At 54.0% G+C, this 25,048-nt stretch overlaps 1 protein-coding gene across 7 annotated transcripts; it reads right to left on the reverse strand.

Annotated features, from left to right (window-relative positions):
• Positions 1–830: 830 nt before the first annotated feature.
• Positions 831–20,503, reverse strand: LOC106728552. 7 transcript variants are annotated; one of them, XR_001364803.2, is made up of 15 exons: positions 18,530–20,501; positions 18,064–18,164; positions 17,148–17,333; positions 12,008–12,560; positions 11,516–11,642; positions 9,768–9,860; positions 8,855–8,955; positions 7,303–7,398; positions 6,762–6,870; positions 5,261–5,374; positions 4,653–4,808; positions 4,152–4,282; positions 3,641–3,709; positions 1,708–1,835; positions 831–1,274 (listed from the first exon to the last, which is right to left on the reverse strand). XR_001364803.2 is itself a non-coding variant. In XM_032482739.1 (15 exons), the coding sequence occupies exons 2-15, from the start codon at positions 18,535–18,537 to the stop codon at positions 1,232–1,234; spliced, it is 1,887 nt and encodes a 628-aa protein (XP_032338630.1). In that variant the 5' UTR covers positions 18,538–18,933; positions 19,868–20,490; the 3' UTR covers positions 831–1,231. The 7 variants fall into 7 exon arrangements, 5 of the variants coding, with proteins under 5 accessions (XP_032338630.1, XP_014406962.2, XP_014406961.2 ...); XR_004320961.1 differs by lacking the exon at positions 1,708–1,835 and adding an exon at positions 2,957–3,057; XM_032482739.1 differs by lacking the exon at positions 1,708–1,835 and having other exon boundaries at positions 18,530–18,933; positions 19,868–20,490.
• Positions 20,504–25,048: the final 4,545 nt, after the last annotated feature.

Below are 25,048 nucleotides of genomic sequence, written 5' to 3' on the forward strand. Positions count from 1 at the left end.
AACAGATGTTTGAATAAACAAAATGCGCACTATCCATAAAATAGAATATTATTCAGCTATAAAAAGGATGGCATATCAATGCAAGTCGCAACATTGATGAACCTTGAAACAAGATGCTGAGTGAAAAAAGCTGATCACAAAAGGTATATAATTCATTCACTTATATAATTGATCTTGTGTGACATGTCTAGAACATGCATGTCTACATAGATATTAAAGTAGGGTAGTGATTGTCTAGGGCTGGGGTAACATGGGGAAAAGCAGTTTGGGGCAATAGCTGAAGGTACAGGGTCTCTTTCAAGGGTTATGAAAGTGTTCTAATGTTGTCTGTGTTGATGATTGCACAACTCTGTGAATATACTAGAAACCACTGAATGGTACATTAAACTTAAGTTGGTGGATTGCAAGGTATATGAAATGCATCTCTGTCAACAGATGGCTGGATAAAGAAGATGTGGTATATTTATACAATGGAATACTACTCAGCTGTAAAAACTGACAACATAATGCCATTTGCAGCAACATGGATGTTCCTGGAGAATGTTATTCTAAGTGAAGCAAGCCAGAAAGAAAAATACCACATGAGATCACTTATATGAGGAATGTAAAAAAAAAAAAAAAAAAAGAACATAAATACAAATCAGAAACAGACTCACAGACATAAAATACAAACTTGTGGTTGCCAAGGGGGCAGGGTGTGGGAAGGGACAGACTGGGATTTCAAAATGTAGAACAGATAAACAAGATTCTACTGTATAGCACAGGGAAATACATACAAGATCTTGTGGTAGCTCACAGCGAAAAAAAAGTGTGACAATGAATATATGCATGTTCATGTATAAATGAAAAACTGTGCTCTACACTGGAATTTGACACAACATTGTAAAATGACTATAAGTCAATAAACAAATGTTTAAAAAAAAAAAGAAATATATCTCAATAAAGCTGTTACATACACAAGAAAGGAACGACACAGCCAGGATGGTGGGACACATCCAGGAGTGTCTTGATCTGTCCCTGGCCATCCTCATTGTCCTCCTGTTCTTTTGGGTGGACCACAGAGTATTCCTGGTGTCTGGTATCAAGATTCCTTCTGGTAGAAGAGTCCAGACTTGAGAAAGACTGGCTTCCTTCTCCATATCAGGCTGCCATTTGTGAAGTGGCCAGGAACATTCCAATCCTCTGCCTTAGCTGGTCAGGGCCACACAACCTCCACAGCCCTGAGAGGGGCTCAGCTCCACCTCCATTTGGGGCAGCAAGCACGGCACCAGGCACTGGGTAGACAAAGATAAGCACAGCTGGTCCTCCACCATCAAGACATTTGACAAGGAACAGACAAGACAGCTCTTGGCCAAAGAAAACACTGATGTGTGTCTCAGATTAGGGGCTGTCTAGGAGCCAGACCAAGAAGAAAAAGAATTTCGGCAGGGGGAAAGGGCATTCCAGGTAGGTGGAACAGAACACGCAAAAACGTGGAGATAATCTATTTGAACTATATAAATGAATTTGTCATTTTTATTGGGAAAAAATGTGATCGATATCAGCAATTTCATGTAAGTCAATCTAAAGCAGGCAGAGGGGAAGAAGAACCCAGATCAGCTAGGCCAGTGGTTCTCAAAGTGTGGTCCATGGAATCCTAGGGTCCTGAGATCATTCTGGGGACCCATGAGGTCAAAACTCCTTTCATAATACTAAAGCATTATTCACCCTTTTCACTGGGCTGACATTTACACCAATAGTGCAGAAGCCCTGTTGGGTAGAGCTGCTGGAACCTCAGCCCAGGGCAAGGCAGCTGCTTCACCAAGCTCTACCAGTAGTCACTGGATCCAGCACCACTATGCAGAAGGAAAAAGACCTAGTTTCACTTTAAAATATGCTGATAAGCAGTAAAAATGGTTATTTTTATTAACTCTCAACCCTGAGTATACATCTTTTCCATTCATAGGATGAAATGCCAAGGCCACCTCTAGCCCTTCTATTGCGAAGTGTGGGACAGGGGCTGAGGAAAAGCATCTGTGCATTTGCCTGTGTGAGTTACCAGCTGAACTAGCCACTTGTTTTACAGAATGCTGCCTTTACTTCAGAGACTCTGCCTGCTCAGGTCTGAGCTGTTGATTGGCATATTTTTGAAAATGAATGATGCAAGGTGGCTACTTATAGGTAAACTGAAAGTTTTTGTTGCCAGTGATAGAAATTTGAACACTCAGCTGGGTGGGGGCATAGCTCAGTGGTAGAGTGCATGCCTAACACACACGAGGTCCTGGGTTTAATTCCCAGTAACTCCAATTTAAAAAATTTTTTTCTAAAGAAAGAAAAAACTATTTTTTAATTTGAGCACTCCAGCAAAAATGAGGATTTGGGAAAACTTGTGTCTCTCACTGTGAGTCTAAGACTCCCAATAGCAAAATACTTTCCCGGTGAGATTGACAATGTTAACGAAGATTCTTTAGGGATGACGTATAATAAAATGGGTCAACATCTAGAAGATCTGCTCCGTGAGCCAGTATTTGCCATGTGATAAACATCTAATGTCAGAAAAGCACATGTGGGTTAAAGAGCCATTCAAAGTGTGAGACAGACCAATAGACTTGACTTTAACAGAGCAGGCAAATTTCATAAAATTCATCAAGATGGTTTCAGGATCCATGCTGTCAATCATTTTTAACAAACTAGTTCCTGTCCAGTTTTGGTGTCTTATCAAAGAAGAATAGCCAAATTACCTAAAACAGGCATTAAAAGACCCCTCTTCTTCCCAAAGAGGGAAGTGGCCAGGGGCATGAGAGCCTGAACATTCCTCACACACTTCAGCTGAAACAACATATCACAACTGATTGGACTCAGAAGCAGATATGAGAGTCTACCTGTCTCTCAGCAAGCTCAAGATATTTGCAAAAAATGTAGAACAGTTACCCCCATATCATTAAGTTTGTTGTTATTGTTTCAGAAAATTACTTACTTTTTTCATCTAAAAATCTTTGTTGGTGGAGGGGAATAGCTCAGTAGTAGAGTGCCTGCCTAGCATGCACAAGGTCTTGGGTTCAATCCCCAGCACCTCCTCTAAAAATAAATAAATACCTAATTACCTCCCCCCGCTAAAAAAATTATCAATGTTACTAAGTTATGGGGTTATTATCATTATTTAAAAATAAACTAATATTTCTAAATGAATATTCTTTTTATATATATACTAATTTGTTTCCAAATCTATTTATTCATAAATCTTATTATTTACTTTGTTTATAATTTATTTCAAGAATACTAATTTTGTATTTTAATGAATTTCTACTATTTTTAATGAATAAATATTATAAATGAATGAATAAATATCTCTTGGTTTTAATTTCTAGTATGTTAATAACTATCAACAGCTATACCCACATGAGCTAATGTTCTATAGTTTAAGTTCAACAATTAACAGTGAAGAGGGTCATGCGACCAAAACATCTGAGAAGTGCTGGCTTAGGGCACAAGGAGCTGCCCCCAGTGTCCACTTACGGCTACTGGACCCACGCGCCAGCTGTGCCCCACCACCTGGCTCCCTCTGCACCCCAGAAGCCCCTCCCCGGCCACCCCGCCCAGGGCTGGATCCTGCCCCATTGCCTTCCCTGGAGGAGTGCCCTGAAGCCTCGCATCTGGTCACCTTGTCCAAAGCTGGAGACAGCAACAGCTTCTCTTGTCCGAGTCGCTGGAACTACGTGGCTGGTCCTCTCTGTTGGGAGCAAAAAGAGGGCTTCTGTGCACCTGTGAACACTGGGCCAGTGCAGCCGCGGGCCCGGAGTCTGCGCACCCAGCAGCTCCTGGTCTGCGCGCCCGGGGGCACACACGGTGAAGACCAGAGTGACGTCTAGAGCAACATCTTCCAGGGCAGCTGGGACACTAGGCGCTTCCCCAAGCCCCCCGCTACATTTCCCTCCCCAAGACCCCTGGGAAGCCTACCAGGGAGCCCTGGAAACTAGGAAGGCGTCCAGACAGGAGCGCTTCCAGGGCCCTGCTCAGTCGAGCTCGGCAGCAGGGGCCGGTGAGACCAGCCCCTCTCATGACCCCCAGGCAGGGGATGGTCCCAACTGACCCTCCAGACCTGAGGACCCCTGCCTTTCACCCAGCCCTGCCCCAAGCTCTGTAAGCTTGCCCCACCCCCTTCTCCTTCTCACCTCACATAACCCGGGAACTTGTCTCTGAAGGAGGCCAGCCATTCATGCAGAGACTCTCTGCCCCTGTTCTGTCTGAGCTGGAAGATGTCCTTGATGGTCTCCCAGCAGGGCATTCTGTCACCCACGTCCTGCTGGGAATGGCTGGTGAGTGAGCTGGGGTGTGTGCCCCTGGCCTCCTCCAGGGAAGCCTGGGTCCGCCACACCCAGCACAAGCCCACGCCCCGGGGTCGCTCACAGGCCCCAGGACCTGCACTGCCTGGCAGAGTGGGGTCCTACCTATCTGTGTCGCCGCCCAAGCTCCCGCAGCCTGTCCTGACCGGGGCTCTGCCCCGTCCCCGTCCCACAGCTCCCAGCCTTGTCGTGAAAGCCGGTGGCCCCGGTGCAGGCAGAGGCGGAGCAGACAGCCAGCCCCAGGCTGGCAGGGGGCAGGGCAGGACGTGAGGACCGGGAAGGGGGAGAGGAGGCCCCACACTCGGACCCACCCAAGGGTCTCCGGCTCACCTCCCGCTCCCCGAAAATTGTGTCCAGCTCCAAGACTTCCTTCTTCACCTGACCCTCGCGGTCCGCCCACACCCCAGGCTCCAGCGTCTTGAGATAGGTGACCAGGGCATGGACATACTCCCCCAAAACCACCATGTACAGACTTTTCACAAGGACCTGTCCCCCCAAAAGACAAGAAGACACAAAGGCTTGATTGAAGATGTTCCCAGGACATGGCCCAGGTGGCCTTAGTGGCTCTCCCTCCAGGATGGGACAGGAAGGGAGGGCGCAGGATGTTCCGTAAACACTGTCTACATGGGTCTGTGGGGCCTGCCCCCTACTCTAAAGGTCTAACCCTAATCACTGGGGCACAGAGGCAGCCAGCCTCACCTTCTCAGGGTGACCATCGGCTTGTCACATCAGCTCCCTGAGTCTGCCTCCCTCAGGAGACCCAGAGCCAGAGGGACAACGAGGGCCATTCTGCTCTGCCTGTCTCTGGCCCTGGGCCTCCCCATTGGCAACAGGGTCCCCACAGCCCTTTGAGACTCCAGCCTGCATTGGGGGGGTCAGGGTCCCAGCAGCCATGCGGGGCCAACCCCCAGGGAAGCCCACTCTCGGCTCCTCCCTACCTTGTATGTGGGAGTGCTGTGCATGTTGGAGCAGCCCTTCAGGGCCTGCTGCAGGGACTGCAGAGCTTGGACCAGATCATCATTCCTCGTCGAAAAGTGATGCTCCAGCAGACTCTGAGGACAGGAGGGTCAGATGTGACTGGGGCCTGAGGCACCCAGGCAGCTGTGCTCTCTCAAGCCCTCATCCTTCCTCCCCTCCAGCCCTGCAGTCCCCACTTCCCCTGAACCCACATCACAGGACCCAGAGGCTCACCACCCTCCCAACCCCCTCCCCGGTCTGCCCCAGAGCTCTGTCCCCCTTCTCCTACTGACTCCTGGGAGCGTCCCAGGCTCAATCCACAGACGTTGGTTCAAGCTCCTCCCCCGGAGCCCACCAGTCCTCCTAGAGCCCCTCCTCTCTCCACTGGGTCCCCACAGCACCAGAGCATGGCCCAAGACCCCAGTGATGCTCGCTGCCCCCAGTCTGAGTTCCAGAGACATGGGGGTGGGGGACACAGCTAGCCCCACCTGAGTGCAGCCCCAGCCAGCTCAGGTCTCAGTAGACACCCCAGGGGATGAGCAGGGGAGGCAAAACCAAATGTTTAGTCAGGGAGCCCAAGCATCCCATCCCAGACACAACCCTCCAACGCCCTGTCTGAATGATGCAGCCTTGGGAGCATCATCTGCAAAACATGTTGTCGAGCCAAATCAATTAGCTGTGGCTGCCTGGAGCTCTGCACAGAGAGGACATGAGCAGAGCAGAATGTTGGGATTGATCAGCAATGTCTGCACAGCTCAGGGCGAGAGAAGGGCAAGTTCTTCTGCCTTTGCCGTCCTGGGAGGACACGACCGTTCTGGATCTTTCCATGCCACACTGAGCCAGGTGCTCAGACCTCTGTGGAAAACCCAGTGGCAGCTACCCAGAAGCCAGCTCCCACAGTGGAAAGTGGGTCACTGGTTAGAGCTGTGGGATGTCGGGGATGGAGGCCCACCCTCACTAGCACCTCCCACCTCCCCATCCTCCTGCCCAGTAGGTCCCTGGGGAGAGGATGGCGTGGGCCCTGCCCTCAGCCTGAAGTTGAACGGAACCCAGGAGGCCCCAAACCACGTCTGGGAGGCCACCCTGTCCTCTCAAAGCTTCAGTTCCAGGGTCAGGCCTCGGGCAACTCCCAGGGCAAGGCCCGAGCCTGGAGGCAGCCACGGCTTGTGGGGAGGCACAGAGGCCCTGGGAACACAGTGGAGGGGCTGCGCCTGCCTGGGGATGCACTTGGGTCAGAGTGGGATTGGAGGGAGGGGGCAGGGGTCAGGCCTGGGGGAGTGGGTGTCAGCCTTCAGCTGGCCTGCCTGGCAGGATGGTGACTCCGCAGGTAGAGAGAGGACAGGGCAGGTCTGGCCGAGGCAACAGAGAGATGCAAATGTGGGCCCTGCCCAGGGAGGTGCCCTGGGTGAGAATGGAGCCAGGCCTCATTCCCTGGGAGCAGCAAGACCCCACCCCAGGGTGCGGTGGTCAGGGGTGCATCACCTGGAACAGGGCTCTGACCCTGGACAGCAGGTCATCCTGGCTCCAGACCTCAATGCTGTTGATGATGCCTTGCACCGGGCCTTCCTGGACCAGAGCCTCCCATGTTTTCCTGTTGGGGGCAACCAAAGGGGCCCATGGGGCCTGGCCGGGAGCCCAGCCACAGCCCCCAAGCTGCACACCCACCGTCGGCTCCCCACCCCAGGCAGCCGTGGACAAACCATTCCTGCGGCTCTTATCGTCTATCTCATCCCTACTCTTTCTTCTGAATGTATTTCTTTATGGAATAAGTGTTACATCCACGTGGCTTCAAATGCAAAAGGTACAGTGAAAAACTCTCTCCAGAGGCAGCCAGTGTTTTTGGCATCTGGCATTTCCGGTACGAAATTGTGCAACTGGATATACACGAGGGCGATGTTCTTCCCCGTTTTTTCACAGATGGCATCAAGTCTGCAGTGCACATAGCTCAGCCCCCCGGGTCCGAGGTCTGGCCACCCAGCTCTGCCAGCCCCCTGCCCTCATCTGGGACACGGCCGGGACACACCTGAGAATGCAGCAGTTTTCCAGCACGTGCAGCTGGGGGAAGGTCCCGGCACTGGCATGCAGCTGGATGAAGCTCGGAGCACCCTCCTCCTGGTATCTGCAAGTGAAGGCGGAGGTGCAGGCCCCTCCCCTGGGCCCGCCCCACCCAGCCGAGCCTTTCTCCTTTCTCAGCTTAACTGCCACCTCTTTCGTAGAATCACAAATGTGGGTGACAATAGTCAAGATGTTGACAACTTGGCCTGGCTCTGTCCCAGGCGCCTAAGCCAGATGCTTTCAAAGGATTTTTTCACGCAGTGCTCTCCATGACCCTTTGTGCTAAATGCTTCTAGAACACAGTGGGAGCGGCTTTCTCCTGTGGTCTGGTGTCACCGCTAATGCTGCATCCACCCCACCAAGTGGAGGAAGAAGCAAGGAAAGAGGCCCCTGAGGAGAGTCCGGGATGCCCACGAGGAGGGGGGCCAGCCGCCCACCTCCTGCCTGGGCCCGTGCAGCTGCCCTGGAGCAGAGAGTGCGGAGAGGGCTGGGGAGGGCGCAGGCCTCCCTGCTCCCCAAAGACAGCAAAGGAAGGGGGTCCTTGTACCCGAGAACACAGGTCAGGGTCTCAGACTGGCCACCCAGCAGTATTTTCTTAAACATTTACAACCTGGCTGTAAAATTAAAATTTTAAAGTTTCAAAAAAAAAAAAAGATAAAGAAAGAAAGCAACAAGCCAGCCTGGCTGATTTCACTTAAAAATCCACGTCTTTGGCCTTTCTTGAGTAACCTGCCTGGTGTCAGCCCTTTGGAGACCCTCGACCCAGGTGAACAGAGCCACTCGGCAGACCCCAGAAAAGGGGGCCTCGTGATGTGACCACACACCATGATTTGCCCCAAACTTCTTCTTAGGAAGTCCACATGCCCCAGGACTCTACGACACACCCCCTCGCCTGAGCCCCTTAGGAAAGAGGCAGAGCCCCTCCCAAATCCAGCGACCAGGGCAGAGCTGGGTGTGGGGCTCGGACTGGACAGCAGGTCCTGCTGGGAAAACCAGAGGTGGGGGTGGGAGACACCTCGGCTGCAAGATCTAAGGGAGAACCCGAAAGTTCAGAAACTGAGAGAAATAATATTTTATTGCAATATTTAAAAAAAAAAAAAAACCTATGATGCACACACTTTAAATACGGACAGGATCTGACCCTGATCTTCCACAACTCCCCTCCCTGGCTTCCGCCTAAGCCCAGCCTGCCATCCAGCATGGGAGCCATGAGCCCCACGAGGTGTTCAAATGTCAATCAGTTAAAATTAGATACAATTTAAACTTCCCTTCCCCCACGAAACCAGCCGCACAGCCTCCGGAGCTGGTGCCTCCATGCTTAACGTCTCCACCTGACACACAGCTGCTCCAGAGCCACAGCAGGACTAGGGGGACCCAAAGCACCCCCAGCCCCTTCCGCTGTGTTGGCAACTGGCCCTGGCCTGGTGGCTGACAGCCGGTGGCTTGGTTAGCTCTCTGACCTGGGTTAGATGGACCCAGCGTCCACGTCTCCCGTCTGGGCGGGCTGCCTTCTCACTCACCGGTTCAGAAACTCCAAAAATGTTCCCACAACCATGATTCGAACCCGGCTGCTGATGGGTGGTCCGATGTCCCGGCCCACAACTATGGTTTCGTTCAACAGCTGTTGGTCAGAGCAAGTGGTCTCTCAGGGGCAGGGGGCAATCACACAGCCAGGGGACGCTGGGAAGATGTGGCCCTTCCCAACCGCGTGCCTGTCACAGCTGCCCCCCTCCCCGCCTGCCCACTGCAGGCGGCAAGGGGCAAACACTTGTCAGCAAGCCCCCAGGACCTCACCGACCCCTGTCCCGCCTCACTGCGGCCCGCGGCCAGCCACACCCACGCTGGGCTTCTCCGCCTGGCCCTGAAGCTGCACCAAGCCCCCCACCAACAGGCGTCGCCAACTCTCCCCACAGCCCCCACCCCCAGCTGCCGACACCCCACTGGATGCTCTGAACGGGACACCCCAGCATCACACACACATGCTCCTCGTGGACCAAACGCCCTCCAGCCCCATGGGCTGCACAACTGTCTCCTCCAGACTTGGCACACCACCCCCTTGCTGAAGTCCCAGCCGTCCCTAGACACCCATCTCTTCACAGGTCCTGGTTAGGCCCAAGCAGTCCATCCTCATGAGCTGAGAGGTTCCTGGCAGAGGCATCTCCCCAAAAGATACGCCCTGCATCCCAGCACTGAAGCCCCACCATTCAAGGGCCAGGCTCCCACTCCCTGCTTCTGCCCAACGCCCTCAGCCCTCAACACTGCGTGTCCCCAGCACTGTCCCTGCTCCAGTGGCCCAGGGCACCCACCTCCTCCACACAGCCCCCTCCTTGCTGCACCCCCCTCCCAGCGCCCCAGTCCTTCCAGGCCCCTCCTCCACCAGGGAGGGGCGCAGGACGCTTGTGGTGGGTTTGAAAGGCGCCAGCTGGCATTTACCTGGAAGATTTCGAGGAACGTTTTGTAGGAAGACTCGGCCTGACTTCTCCGATCATAGATCAGGACTCGTTCTAGTTTGTCTTTCAACTCTTTCTGCTCAGAACACAATCAAAACAATTCTATTCCTGTGCATTTCTCAGGGGTTGGGGCAGGTTCAGCCCCTCACAGCTGAAGCTGGGGCACCCTGACTGAGACAGGAGCAAGGGGTAAGGCTTTGACCAGCCCAGAGACCCCCACCAACCAGTAGCTGGAAATCAGTCCCCCAGGGGCCCAGTTTCCCCAGTAAACCCGTTCTTTCATGGCTCCCATCCCTCTGTCTATCGTAGGTGGATGTGAAGCACCGTCTAGACACCCTCTCTTCACTCCTGGCAGCTTCCGCAATCCCCACTCAGTCAAGGGGCAATGAACAGCTCCTGGGGGACCAGAGCCCCTGCAGTAACCACGACCTGAGGGAGGTGCCCAGTCACCAACCGACTGGAGGTCAAGAGGCCACAGGCGGCTAGGACTGCCCAGGCCATGGCCATGTATCAGTCACCATGGCCTGTGCGGCCCAGCTGGGCCGGGGAGCCCCGGGTGCCGGAGCCCAGCACCCGGCCAAAAGCCCATGTGACCCCTCAGGCCGGCCCACAGGAACGCCCAAGGCCCCCGCCTCCTGGCAGGCCCGGAGGAAGTGCCCTCCCCACCCCAGGCCCGGGGGCCGCGCCCTGCCTCACAGTGAAGGGTGAGCCCGAGGGTCTCCGCCTGGAGGCCTGCTTACTGGGGACTGGGATGAGGGCACTTCCCTCCGACTCAGCCCTCAGAACCCTTCTACTCTGCCCACCGCCCACCACCCACCCCCAGGTCCATACACCAGCAGGAAACTTGGTCCGGGCCCGCTGGCGCCTGGGCAGTGAGAGGGTTCCCCAGCCCGCCTGGCGCGGCTCCTGGGGGTGGGATGGGGACCACGGCCGCACGCCACGGTGGCCGCACCGTTCCTTTGCTTCTGGCTGCTTGTCTGAATGGACTAGTCGGACACCTGGCAGCTCAGCCCAGCTCTTGGTAGTTGGTCCAAGCCAGGAAGAGCAGAGGAGGATAAGCCCTGAATTTTCAAATTCAGCAACTTCACAGCTTCAGGAGAGCCTCGAAGAACAGGAGGCCCAGACCCAGATGCTTCAGGGAGACGGAGCCCTGAGTCTGGCCATCATCTCTTGTGAGCACGGAGGGAAAGTCTGAAGCATCTGCATCAGTCACTGGGAAATGCCAGTTAAGTCTGTACAAGCTCTTTATCTCACTCTCGTAAGGCTCAGTTCCTACATCTGTTAGCTAAGAAGGGCGGGGAGTCTCCCTGGACCCTCACACATTCCTTCCACTAGTCCTCACATCGGGCCCAGGCCCGGAGGCGCTGGCTATAGCAAATCACATCTGACAGAACAGCCGTGGTAGACAGCTGCGACGCCCCCTCGCGTGCTAGCTGCGTTGGCAGTGGAATAGCTGCATGCACCCTCCCTGGGACAACCGACTCCGTGCAGGGCTCACCAGCCCTGCTCTGTCACTCGCCAGGGCCCAGGGAGCCAGGCTGCACTTTCGGGTCAAGGCAGCAGCGGTGCCGGATCGGGCACCCCCCACGCGCTGCCTCGTGCCTCAGACCCGCAGGACAGCAGGCAAGGGCCAGAATCCGCGCCCCACCCCCAGTCCCAGGGGTGGACTCGGGCTCTGGTTCAAACCCCCAGGTGCAGGACAAGGAGAGGGCCGCTTGGGGGGCCATTTACCTGGATCAGCTCCAGCAGCTTCTCCTGCACCTGGAACATCCAGGTAACAAACATCACTGGGTCCAAGAGTCTCCTGGCAGCTGTGGGCTCCTTGGAGGCGGGAGGTGCCTTCTGACGCATCTCCCTGCTGGATTGGAAGCAGCCATGAGGGGCACAGGCCTTGGGGAGGAGGGCAGCTCGGAGCTGAGGGCAGTGGGCTCCAGGCCGGGCCCCACCCCCTCCCCTGCACACAGGCCATGGCTGGGGAGGGCAGCTGGGGGTGACAAAGGGGAACAAAGGGCTCAAGGGTCACACACAAGCTCCCCATACATGCACGGACACGCTAACACATCTGTACACACACGTGTGTGCACACGCTGTCCCCCGAGGACCACCCCCGCCCAAGTGGCCCTTCCGATGGCCTCCGCCTTGACCGCAGCCCTGTGCCTGAGGGCCCTCACCACAAGGCGGTGGCCTTGCCCAGGACCCCAAGGCCCCCCCAGGAGGACTCACTGCCCAAACAAGGTGGCCCTGCCCCAGGTGTACAGCTTGTAATAGTTTTTCCGGTCTTCACCACTGGAGGACAGGAGCACAGAGAGGTGGCTGCAGAGGACCTCCTGGAAGCACACTCTGTAGAGGGCCAAGAAGCAGACCCCCAGCCGGCCCTCCAGCTGGGGCCCCAGGACATGTTCCACAGCCTTGCCCAGCTCCTCCAGGTACCCGCTCAGCTCGGCCCCGGAGACAGGGCCGGGCAGCCGGGCCTCGGCGTCCTTCCTCAGCAGGCTCTGCAGCTGACTGTCCCAGGCCGCCAGGCCACCCCCCTGGAGGGTGCTGGGCTTTGGTCCCTCGAAGTTCTCGGCCCAGTTCACAGCTGCCATCACCGACTGGAGCTTTGGCTGCAGCTGCCGGCTCCTCTCGCTGCCTGACAGGGCCTCCTGGACGACCTGCCACATGCCCTGGGCCACGGCCTGGTACTGGGAGCCACAGTCCTGCTTTTCCACTGCCGACCGTGATATGGTCTCACAGGCTTCCAGGAACCGGCCCTCTTGGACCAACTGTGAGATGTCTGGAAGAAGGGAGCCGGGGGTGAAGACTTACCGGGGCCTCGATGGAAGAGCACTGGGGAGGCGGGGCGGGCGCCTGCCACAGGGCTCCTCGGGGTCACTCCCCCTTGCATGAGCGCGCAGGCACTGGACTCGCCCACCGGAGGATTCAGAGGCCAGTTTGAAGAGCCTTTGGGAGCAGGGTCTACGGGCCAGTCAGGAGCAGACGGTCAAGGGCTTTGACTGTGCGCGCAGGAGGCTAGTAAGCCTGGTGCCCTGTCGCTTTTGCCTTCAGAGCAAAGCCTCACGCCTGGGAGCCTCTAAGCTCCTGGGGCCGCTCTCGCCATCATCAGCTGTGGGTGGTTAACCCAGCATCCTGCCTGGACACAGAGGCACAAGGGGGTGGGGGCCCAGAGCTGCTAGAAAATAGTCCAGCACAACAGTTCTCAGCACGAGTGCATGTCAGGACCACCTGGGGGGCCCCTCCAAGCCCAGGTTGAAATCTGCTTTTCTGCACGGTCCCCAGACGGTGCTGACAGCGCTGGTCTCAGGACCACAGTTAGAGAACTAGCTGCTCTACGTGGTGTCGAGGGCAGCTCGCACGCCGCCTCCTTCCACGCTCGGCTCAGCCACGGAGATGGGTAGGTAGATGGATGATAAATGTAAGACAGATGTGCAGATGACAAGTACAGATGATCGGCAGACAGTGGTTGGTAGACACCTGGGTGGCAGGCGGATGGTAGACAGACAGGTTGGGAGTAGATGGCTGACAGGTAAATGAGACAGAGGGGGAGACGGCTCTCCCACAGAACCACCCTGGAAGGCTCGGCCCGCAGGCAGGGTAGGGGTGCAGGTGGTGGTCTGCAGCCTTCCATTCCCCCTCCCAGAGAGCCTGGGGCTCCCCGGTTTCTGGCCCTTCTACAGACAAGGAAGCAGCCCAGACCTGAGCAGCAGCTGGAGGCAAAGTCTCTGAGATGGGTGCCTGGGGCTTCCCTTCAAAAGTTCGGAGGGAAAGGGGGATCTCAGCCACATCAGCCAGTCCAGCCCAGGCCCTGCATGTGACGGACCAGTGGATGGAAGGGAGAGTCCCCCGCCCCAGCTGACGCCCTTTCGAGCCCTTGGCTCTCCCCTGGACAGGGTGGTGGCCTCCTCATGGTCCCCTCTTCTATATTCTCGCCTTTCCCCTCTGTCCTGCTGCTGCCGTGCTCGTGAGCAGTGTCCTTGGCCACACGTGGGCTCCCTGTGCACTGCCCTGTGCCACGCCCAGACCTCCCCATCCGAGCACACCATCCTCAGGAGCCCCAGGTACCACCTGGGGTCCCGGCCACCCCGGGCCGTTCAGGGAGGGCACTTCTCCCAAGCAAGGCACCAGGGGGTGGCTCTCTGTAGGGTCCGGGCTGTGGTTCCCAGTTGGGTAGCTGGTGGCAGCGCATTACAAGGAGAAGGACTCTCAGGGGTGCGGAGGCCTGACCCTGCTGTTCTGAGCTGGCTGCACTGCCTCCCACCCCATGCCCCAGCGGCACTTCATCAGTCCCCATCCTTAAAGCAAATATAACAAACGCAGACCTGTTGTGAATCCTGGGGCATGGGTGTTATTCTCCATGCTTTTCTGAATGTTCCATTTCTCAGACATTAAAAAAAGAAGAAAGTTTGTATCATGGGTTGAATAGTGTCCCCCAAAATTCACAACCTTCCCAGAGCCTCAGAATGTGACCTTGTCTGGAAATAGGGTTGTTGCAGATGTGACTGGTTAAGACGAGGTCCTGAGGGGAGGGCGTAGCTCAGGGGTCGGGGGCATGCACGAGGTCCTGGGTTCAATATCCAGTACTGCCATTAAAAAATATGTAAATACATAAATAAACCTAATGACCTCCCCTCTTCAAAAAATAAAGAAGGTAAATAAATCTATGTTTTTAAAACTGTTTTTAGAAAGTTAGCATGCAAACTAACAAAAAATGAAGTTGAAAAAGATGAGGTCCTATTGGAATAGAGTGGCCCTTTATCCCGTATGGCTGTGTCCTTATAAGAAAAGAAAACTAAGACACACAGAGAAGAGGCCACGTGAAGACAGAGGCAGAGACTGGAGCCTCCACAAGGCAAGAGGAAGAGAAGGATCCTTTCAGAAGCCGGGGGAGGCAGGACGGGTCCTCCCCACGATCCCTCCCAGGGAGCGTGGCCCTGCCCACACCTTGATTTCCGACTGCTGGCTCCCAAGACTGACAGAATAAATGTCTGTGGCTTTAAGCCTCCCAGGTGTGGTCATTTGTCATGGCAACCCCAGGACTCTTCAGTCCCCCTGGCATCAGCTGGGTCACGCCCAGGCTTCCCCTGTGCCCCACTTCCCAAGCTCTGGGCTCTTAGAAAGCCTTCTGGCCCCTTCTGACCAACCTGTTCAGCAGGCAAGTCTCAGCACCCGAGACCAAGCCTCCCCACCAGCCCAGCCCCTGACCCAGGACGCACCCGCGGCGCCACGTCCCAGCCTTCCCAAGCTCGCAGTGCTCCTCACCTGGAGACTCTCCCTGCCCCGCCCCGCACAGCCACCACCACTGGAGACATCCCTGGTTGTCTGTCTTCCTCCACCAGGCGCCTGCCCCCGACTGTCTGACCCTCAATCGCCACCTCCTTCAGCTGCTGCCACCCTGACTGACTGGGGGCACCAGCCCAGAGCTTCGAGGGCAGTACTGGGGCCACGCCCCCAGCAGGCTCAGCCCCCAGCGTGGTACCCGCACACATGCACTGTGACCGTTAACACCCATCCCTGGAAGGGAGGGAGTTCTCCGGAGCCTCTAGGGACCTACAAGTCATTGCCAGAGGAGAAGCCCCCGAGGGCAGTCCAGGCTCTGGGGGGCTCTGGACTGCAGCACCTGTGGGAAGGAGACCCCAAGAGAGGGGCTGTCCCCAGCGTGAGGGGCTGTTGGGATCAGGCTCTCAGGACCAGGGGGCAGAGTCACAGGGCGCTGGGGTCGGTGGCAGGGGCAGAGAGGCTTTGGGACGGCACAGGGGAAGCACCGCGAGGGGCAGTGGCCCAAGACTGAGGCTGTGAGCATCTGGATGCTTCTGGCACCTGATGGATTTCAAAGGCCCCGTTTCTCAGCATCCAGGATCGGAGGCAGCAGCGTCCCTGAGGGACCACAGAGATGCCAGGAACCAGGCGTGGAGAACAAATTAAATGAAGAGGTTTTGAATATGCTAAAAGGGAAAAGGGGTGAGGACACCCCGAGTTCTGGGATGAGCACTTAGGGGCTAGGGACGATCGTATCTCCTGTGGGTGTCTGGCAGGGCAGGGGTGAGCTGAGGATTCTGTAAATTCGGAGGACTGGGCTGGGCCAGGCCAGGAGAGAGTGGAAGGGAATTCCGCTTTGGATCCCACAGGAGCCTCAGCAAGACGACCCGGCCTATAGCCACAGGTTCTGGGTGGAGACATTAGTAGGGATGGGGTCAGGCAGGCAAAGACAGACACTTGGTGTCCCTAGCTGTCTCTGCACATGCCCAAGCTGCTAGGGGACAGCAGACTGGCCGCCTGGCACCCACCAGGCCCTGTGCAGGCCCATGAAGCTGCAGACAGACCACCTGACCTGGGTCACGGGCCAGCCACACTTGGCATGGGGAAGGAAGGAAATGGCCCTGAAAGAGTGGCCGTCCTGGCAAGGACGCCCCAACGTCACCAGGCACGGAGCTAGTGAGGAGAGACCCTCCCTCAAGATCCCATCACCTGGGAATCAACTGATAAAGGCTTGTCCCTTCTCAGGGGACAATGCTAGTCACCATCCAGATGCCAGAGATATAAAAGCAGCTGGTGACACCCCATGACCCCACGACCCTGGGCTCCCAAGGCAATCTGCCACTTCCCACTGACCGCATGTAAAACCTGCCCCGTTTTCTCTTCAGGAAGTCATTCCCTACATTACAAACACACCAGCACCTCCCAGAAAACCCAGCCGCTCCCACCAACCCACTATGGACCAGAGCCTTAGTTAACAGAATGGCCGCAGCCCCACTCTCCCCTTCAAGGGCGCCCAGTGAGTTTCCCTGGGCATAGACCCATGCTGGGCTGTGGGGACACAAACATGGATCAGACACAAACCAGACACACACAGCCCCAACCTCACCCCCAGGTGACTCTTCTCTCACTCCTGTGCCCCAGAGCCTGGCCCACAGCCAAGTATCCAGCTCTGGTTGCCTGGATCTGAACCTTGAACTCCTCTCTTGCTGTGTGTCCCCAGGCAAGTGATGCAAATTCTGAGCCTGAGTTTCATCAGCTTTGACTTGAGCTTCACATGTCAGCCATGGTGAGGTGCGTCTCACAAAAGGGAGGACTGCTGGCAGCTGCATCCTGTGTGGATGCCAGTCCTGCTCACCACTCCAGCCCCATCACAGCCCATCGCAGGACAGGCGGTAGCCAGCACCTCTCACCAGGTGGGGTCCTCCAGGCTTGGGGAGGAAGGGTCTTATCCCTCAGTCTCACCCCTCCAAGCCCTCAGAGTGACACCCACGAGGGTGGCATGCCATAAATACTGAATGAAGGGATGAACACATGAGCAAAGGAGTGAACAAACGGAAGAACCAAGAGACCAGGACGTCCTGCCAGATGAGAAAGGTGACGCTCATACCTTTAGAACGTTCTTCCTGACACACAGCAGGGGCGTGGTGCTCCTCCTCACTGCGGGAACCTTTCTTTAAAAACTGCATCTTCGATTTGGTTTTGGGCCATCTGCTCGAGCACTCTTGGGTCTCCGTTGAGCAGATCTCTTGGAGCTCGTTGTATGCTTCTGCTCCTTCCCACCCTGATTTCTTCCCTGGAAAAAACCTCATTTTGAATCGATCCATCTCGCTGTCTTGATCAGCCTGGCTCCACAGACAGCCTCTCAGCTTCTGAGTCCCTGGCCTTAATATTGTCTCTCCCGAACAACAACAAAAAAAAAACAAATGGGAGTGATGGAAAAGTTGGGTGGGCACCCGAGTAAACGAAACTGAAATGGAAATGAAATGCTTTTTAGAGTTTCCTGTTTCACACAGCAGGGCTTCCCTCTGAGCAAAGATGGTAGTGGCAGGTTCATTATTTAGCCCAAGAATGTTTCCCTGATGTCTTGGGTCAATTCTAGAACAGGGCAAAAGGTCATGCAGTTAGAAGGGCCACGTGAAGCCTGTGCTCACAGTGGACCACTCCCCACTGCCATCACACTCCCATCCCATCACTGCTGTCAAAAGCGAGGATGAACTCTGCTCAGGTTTTTTTTTTTCAATCTGTCACTAAAGAAGTTACCCATAGCTATGATTTCTTTCATTTTTTTTAAATTGTAGTGAAATATATGCAACACAAAATTTACCATTTTAATCATTTTTAAGTACACATACAGTTCAGTAGCATCAACTAATACACACTGTTGTGCAACCGTCACCATGATCTCCAAGACTCTTTTCATCTTGCAAAACTAAAACTGTCTCCGTTACCTACCTTCAGCGCCTGGCAAACCCTGTTCTATTTTCTGCCTCTGCAAATTAAAATATTCTCGGTACCTCACATACGTGGAATCCTACAGTATTTGTCCTTTAGTGACAGGTTTATTTCACTTGGCGTAAAATCCTCCAGGTTCATCCACTTTACAGTGTGTGTTGGACTTTCCTTCCTTTAAAACAAAATTATGAAACAGTGAATTAACTTTATTACCAATTCACTTTTTAAAAATTATTTGATGGTGCTAAAATACACACAACATATAATTTACCAGCTTAGCGGTGTCCAAGTGCACACATTGGTGTGATTAATTGTATCATCACACATTGTTGATACATCCATCCACCTCCAGAACTGTCTTCATCTTCCAAAGGGAAACTCCGTCCCACTAAATACTCACTCCCGCTTCCTGCCTCTCCCCAGCCCCTGGCAAACTCCATCCTACTCTCCGTCTCTCAGAATCTGACTCTCCTGGGTGCCTCATTTAAAGAAAATCATCCAGCATTTGTCCTCCTGGGACTGGGTTGTTTCACTCACCAGAACATCCTCAGAGTTCATCCACAGGCTAGTTCCTTCCTTTCGAAGGCCGAATAAGCCTCCGTTGGATGGATGGACCACATTGTGTTTATCCATCCATCCGTCCGTCCGTCCATCCAGCATGGACTCTTGGATGATGCCACCTTTTGGCTACTGTAAACAGTGCTGCTGTGAACACGGGCACACACTTCTGTTAAAGCCCCTTTCAGTTCTTAGCTGGGCTTTCTTTCCCACTGACGACGGCATTCTCACCACTGGGGTTTTGAAAGCTTCATGCACCTTAGAAGCTCTCACTGGCTCACGTGGATGCCTGGCATCCTAACTTCATGACAAAAGAAACTGCAGCACACATCCCTGGAGGCTTCGGCAGGACCCAGACTCAGGGGCAGTTGCTGTTCAGCGTGCTGTGAAGTAGGGACCCAACATCATCTTTTTCCACACGGATAATGAACATCTCCCTGCTGTAGTAACTCTGGGCTCCAATCTGACATCAGAGACAGCTCTCCTTTATGTGTCCAACATTCCAACTTCAAAACTGAAATCTGCTTCAAGCCAGACTGCAGTCTGGCTTAACCCCTAACCCTGAGAGCCCGGGGTACCTGAACCCGACGTATCCTGTGTGAGTTTCCTGTCGCTGCTGTGACAAACGGCCTTAAATGTAGTGGGCGAAACCACACAGACTTATGATCCTATGGTTCTGGGGGTCAGAGGTCTGCCATGGGTCTCCCGGGCTGCGTTCCTTCCCATGGCTCTAGGAGAGGATCCATTTCCCCCTTTCCCGTCTTCCGGAGCCCCCTCCCTGCCTCCCTCTCCCACTAACAGTTAAGGACCCTGTGAGGACAGTGGGCCCTCCAGGTCATCCAGGCCCCACTCCCTGTGCTCAGGTCGGCTGGTCAGCAACCTTAATTCCATCTGCGTCCTTAACTCACCCTCGCTGTGGAAACTGGCATAGTCACAGGTTCAAAGGTTAGGACCAGGCATCTTTGAGGGCACTGTCCTGTCTAGCCCCCTGCCCAGTTGGCTACAGCCTCCTCTCTCCTCAGCGTCGTGGGATGACCTCCCCTGGTCTCCACCCTCCCCAGGCCCTCCGCAACCCAGCCTGAAGAGTCTGCGTCTCTCTTTGTCCTGAGCTCCACTGCGTAGCTGCTATGTAGCCTCCTAACTGAGGACTCAGTTCAGCATTCTGGAACATTCCTCTATTCCTAGGATAGTGCCCTGAGTCAAAGGCTCTGGGGTGATGAGTATGAAACACGTGGTATTCAGAATCCAGAACCAGCAAGACGCTCCAGCAGCCTGAACCAAAGCCCTGGGTCAAGTGCGGGAGGTGTGAGCACTCACGTTCCTTTTGATGCCATGGCCGACCTCGGGCGGCGACTGGGGAGGCTGCCGCGAGCGTGTCCAGCGGGATGGCTTGTGAATATCAGCATCCCGTTGCAATTCTCCAAGAGTCCGGGATGAGTGCTACCAAGAATTGGGATGATGGCCAGACGGTAACTACGCTGATCCAGGGGGTCAATTTGCCGCGCATGGAAACCGAATCACGACGCTGCGCGCCTGGAACTGACGTGGTGTTGTGGGTCACCTACACTTCAACAAACAACAGCAGCAAGAAGAGAATAGAATGATGGCTGTCATGCTGATGGGCGGAAGTGGCAGGGCCGTGGCGTCCTGCCTGGGTCTGGGAGTCTGGGCACACAGGCACACCTCGACTCCAGGGTGGCCCCATCTGCAGTGCAGGTAAGCAAGAGCCTTCTGAGTCCCCTGTGCTGGTGACACACAAGCACTGCAGCCTGGATGAGGCCGTAGGAGGATGGGTGGACCGAGAACAAAATGTACCCACCAGCTGGGCTCGGGGCCAACCGGAGAAGCCCAGCCCCGGACCTTCCGAGCACAGCACCTGTAACTGGGGCAACTCCGGGCCGGAGCCTCTCAGGACAGTGCTGACAATGCAGACACGTGACCCCAGAGAGCAGGTCAGCCAGGGAGGAGTGAAGTTACCCCATGGGAACCGGGCGGTTCCGTTTTCTCCTGGAAGGAAAGGAACTTATTTATTTTCAGTTCTGCTCTCTGATTGTAATCCTGCAGTTTCTCGGAAACCACATGGAAGTTCTTGTTTTTGTTTTTGTTTTTATAACATTTTTATTGAGTGATAGTCATTTTACAACGTTGTGTCAATTTCCAGTGTAGAGCACAATTTTTCAGTTATACATGAACATACATATATTCATTGTCGCATTTTTTTTGCTGTGAGCTACCACGAGATCTTGTATATATTTCCCTGTGCTACACAGTTCTCCTGAAAATATCTAACTCTCTGAAGGCCTGTTCCATCAGTTTTTCCAGAGCACAGAGAGATTCTCCTGATCTCCACCCCGAAGGCCTTTGGGGGAGTGTTGGAGGCCCACGGCTGCAGCAGCTGTGACGTGACTCAAACAGAGGTAGATGGCAAGTGCCAATTTTCAGTTGGTAAGATCAGAGCACCCTCTCTTTCCCCTCATATGACGTCCGTCAGATCCACACCACACATGGAGAGTGGCCCCCAGCACAGGGGGAGGGGGCCAAGGGGCTCACTGGGGGGAGGAGGGCATTCACCAAATCCATTGGGATTTTAAGCCTTTGCACAACAAAAACTTACCTTTCTGATATCCTTGCAAGAGGACACAGATTGGCTCCAAAAACAAAGAGGGCTGCAGTGCCTTTGTAAAAGTTGAAGCCATGTGCAGGCTCAGACGCACCAAGAAGGAATCGGTCTGACACACCGTTTACAATGGCCAGAGATACTGGACCTCCCACCGCCACTGACAGCCATGAGGAGCAATGAGACATGCAGCTCAACGGAAACAGCCCAGAACGACAACCTCTGCTGCTTGCTCCTGGCCCCGCTCACCTATCTCCAAAGCCAGCAGCCTCACACCTCTCTGACCTGGCTTCTGCCATCACTTCTCTCCCTCTGCCGCACCTGGGGAAGGGTCTCAAGTTTAAGGACTGATGTGGCTCCACTGGGCCACCCTCAGTCCATTTGCGCTGCCCCTTTGGCTACATCGGGGAACATAGTCACAGAGCCCAGGGATTAGGGTGGGGACATCGTTGGGGTGCCATAATTCTGCCGACCTCAATGATGTACCCTCAAATCACACATGGTGTGACACAGGAAAATGGAACTTGAGGGGATGGCCGTGTCCCAGGTCCCAGGCGAGTCCCTGGGACGCGCCCCATTGGGTGAGGGCCCTTGGCTTCACTCAGGAAAGAATTCAAGAGCAAACTGTAGTTGATTTATTCAGAGAAGTAGATTGATTCAGAGAGATGCACACTCCTAGACTGAGCATGGGCCGTCTCAGAAGGCAAGAGAGCGAGAGGCCTTGGGGTTCGGGGTTCGAGGTGCAGTGGTGCTAGTTTTCATGGGCGTGGCAACTTCCTATGCTAACAAATGGGAAGATTATTCCAACTACTTTGGGGGAAGGGGCAGGGATTCCCAGGACCTGGGCCACCATCCGCTTTTCGACTTTCATGCTCAGCTGGGGAACAGTCAAGGCCCCGGTGGGAGTGTCATTTAGCATGCTAATCTATTACAGTGAGCGTATAATGAAGCTCAAGGTCACTGGAAGTCATATCTTCAATCGCTGTGTCATTGCTTTAATAAAGGCTGTGCTCTGTCCACTTCCCTCCTGTTGCAATGACACAGAGGTCATCCTTGTTTCTTTTTTTTCTTTTGTTCAGATTTTAAACACTTTATTTATTTATTTATAAAACCAACTGATTGTGTTATAATTTCTGTACAGTAAACTACACATATTTCAGATGTCTCATTCCTTTTTATAGTTGCATGATACTCCACTCTGAGGACAGATCATGGCTCACTCAAGCATTCCCTTCTGTTGGAAGTAAATAAAATTTTGTCTTGAGTCCACTTTAAGGTACACCCAGTGGAATCCCAAACAAGACTTTGTGTATTTATGCATTACAGATTGAATAGTTGGGCAGAAGACCTAAACAAGCAATTCTCCAATGAAGACATATGAATGACCAATAGGCACGTGAAAAAATGCTCAATATCACTAATCATCAGAGAAATGCAAATCAAAACTGCAGTAAGTTATCACCTCACACCAGTCAGAATGGCCGTCATTCAAAAGTCCACAAATGACAAATTCTGGAGAGGCTGTGGAGAAAAAGGAACCCTCCTACACTGCTGGTGGGAATGCAGTTTGGTGCAGCCACTGTGGAAAACAGTATGGAGATTTTGCAAAAGACTAGGAATAGACTTACCATATGACCCAGCAATCCCACTCCTGGGCATATATCCAGAGGGAACCTTAATTCAAAAAGACACCTGCACCCCAATGTTCATAGCAGCACTATTTACAATAGCTAAGACATGGGAACAACCTAAATGTCCATTGGCAGATGACTGTATAAAGAAGATGTGGTATATTTATATAATGGAATACTACTCAGCCATAAAAAATGATAAAATAACGCCACTTGCAGCAACATGGATGCTCCTGGAGAATGCCATTCTAAGTGAAGTAAGCTAGAAAGAGAAAGAAAAATACCATATGAGATCACTCATATGTGGAATCTAAAAAAAAAAAGACAAATGAACTTACATATAAAACAGAAACAGACTCACAGACATAGAATACAGACTTGTGGTTGCTGGGGGAGGGGGGTGGGAAGAGATAAACTGAGAATTTGAGTTTGTAGGTACTGACTGGTATATATAAAGTAGATAAACAAGTTTATACTGTACAGCACAGGGAAGTACATGCAATATCTTGTAGTGGCTTATGGTGAAAAAGAATATGAAAATGAATATATGTATATTCATGTACGACAGAAGCACTGTGCTGTATACCAGAAAATGACACAACATTGTGAACTGACTACACCTCAATTAAAAATTTTTTTTAAAGAATGCAAAAAAAGGCCTCATGCCCAAGGGAATCGCAGAGACCAGGGCTGCCACCAGACTGGAATTGCATTCCCATCTGACTCTGGACAGAGTTAACCCTGCCAGCCAGCCCCCAGTCCTGCCAACCCTACCTCTTGACACAAAATCCTGCCTCCAAAATGTGCATCAGATCTGCACGTTTTTCTCCATTCCCACTGTCACCTCGTCTGAGCACTCTAGTTGGCCTGGACCGCAGCCAAGCTCACTCTTGCGCTTCCCCTTCCCCAGCAGATTACCGCGTTCACATGCAGATATGATCATCTCACCCCCCAGCCCCACTTAACCCTCTTCCTGCTACAATGAATAGGGGAGCTTGAAGCCCTGAATACCTCCCCCCCCCACTACTGCTCGGTGTCCCACCTCCCTCCCCACTGGGCCCCCTCAGGGCTGGGGACCTGCAACTGCTCTGTCCACCTGCTTCTCTCACTCTCTCGTCAGTCTCGGCTGAAGGTCACTTCTCCAAGAGGCTGTCCCTAGCCCCTAAGACAAGGTCAAAGCAGCCTGAGTGCGCCCCACGCCTCCGACCCTCTCTTCCTCATCACTGTCCAGCACCCCTCTTCCAAGGCCCACCAGCCATGCGAGCTGAGGCCTCGGCTTCAGCACTGAGTCCTGGTGCCTGGCAGAGCCCGCGCAGTGAGGCTCATCGGAGACTCCCAATGAATCGGTGAATGAATCAATGAATGAGCATATGATTGAAAGAGCCCCTGAGCCCCCATTTGAGGCGTGTCCCTTACCCCAGAACTCCTGCTGGGGTGGGGGCTGGGCTGGGCGGGGAGACCTCCAAGGGGTCTGAGTCTGAACCTCAGCGCCTCCCCCAGACACTGCTCCCATCTCAGGAGCAGGGGGCCTTGACGGAGCCTTGTGCCCCTGCGTCTCTGCGCGCAGCCGTACTTCTGTGAAGAAAAAAGCCTGATGCTTCAAGGTAAGTGAGGCTGGGGTAGGAGAAGACCATTCTCTCCCACAGGTGTCCCCTGGAGTGCAGGGGCCAGTCAGGGAGACCCCATCCTATGCAGCTTGGCTCTCGACCGAGCTGCGCCAATCCCCTGGCCATACTGTTACCGAGTCAGACTTAGGGCCGCTCACCCCACACAGTATTGCCAATCTACTGACACCGGCTTGTGGTGAAGGAAAGTGCAGTGTTTACTGCAAGGCACCAGACAAGGTGTCTGGGGCAGCTAGTGCCCAAAGAACCCAAACTCCCCGATGGGTTTCAAGGAGGACTTTTTAAAGGCAAGGTAGAGGGGAGGGCATAGCTCAGTGGTAGACTGCATGCCTAGCACGCACAAGGTCCTGAGTTCAATTCCTAGTACCTCTGCTTAAAACAAACAAACAAATAAATAAACCTAAAATTACCACCCCTCCCCTCATTAAAATAAAAACATAAATAAAGGCCAGGTGAGGGAGGGGAGCCTCAGGGCTCACACACGCAGCTCTCTGACTGGCTGATGTCACAGGGGTGACGTCATCAGTCCTCAGGCTCCGGGAGGTCTGGGGATTCCAAGCTCATGGTCATCGAGGAATTAACTTCTTTCACTTGGTGGGGGTTTTAGCCCTGGACTCAGGAAATG

Source organism: Camelus ferus, chromosome 6 (assembly GCF_009834535.1).
Source record: "Camelus ferus isolate YT-003-E chromosome 6, BCGSAC_Cfer_1.0, whole genome shotgun sequence".
Taxonomy (NCBI): Eukaryota; Metazoa; Chordata; class Mammalia; order Artiodactyla; family Camelidae; genus Camelus; species Camelus ferus.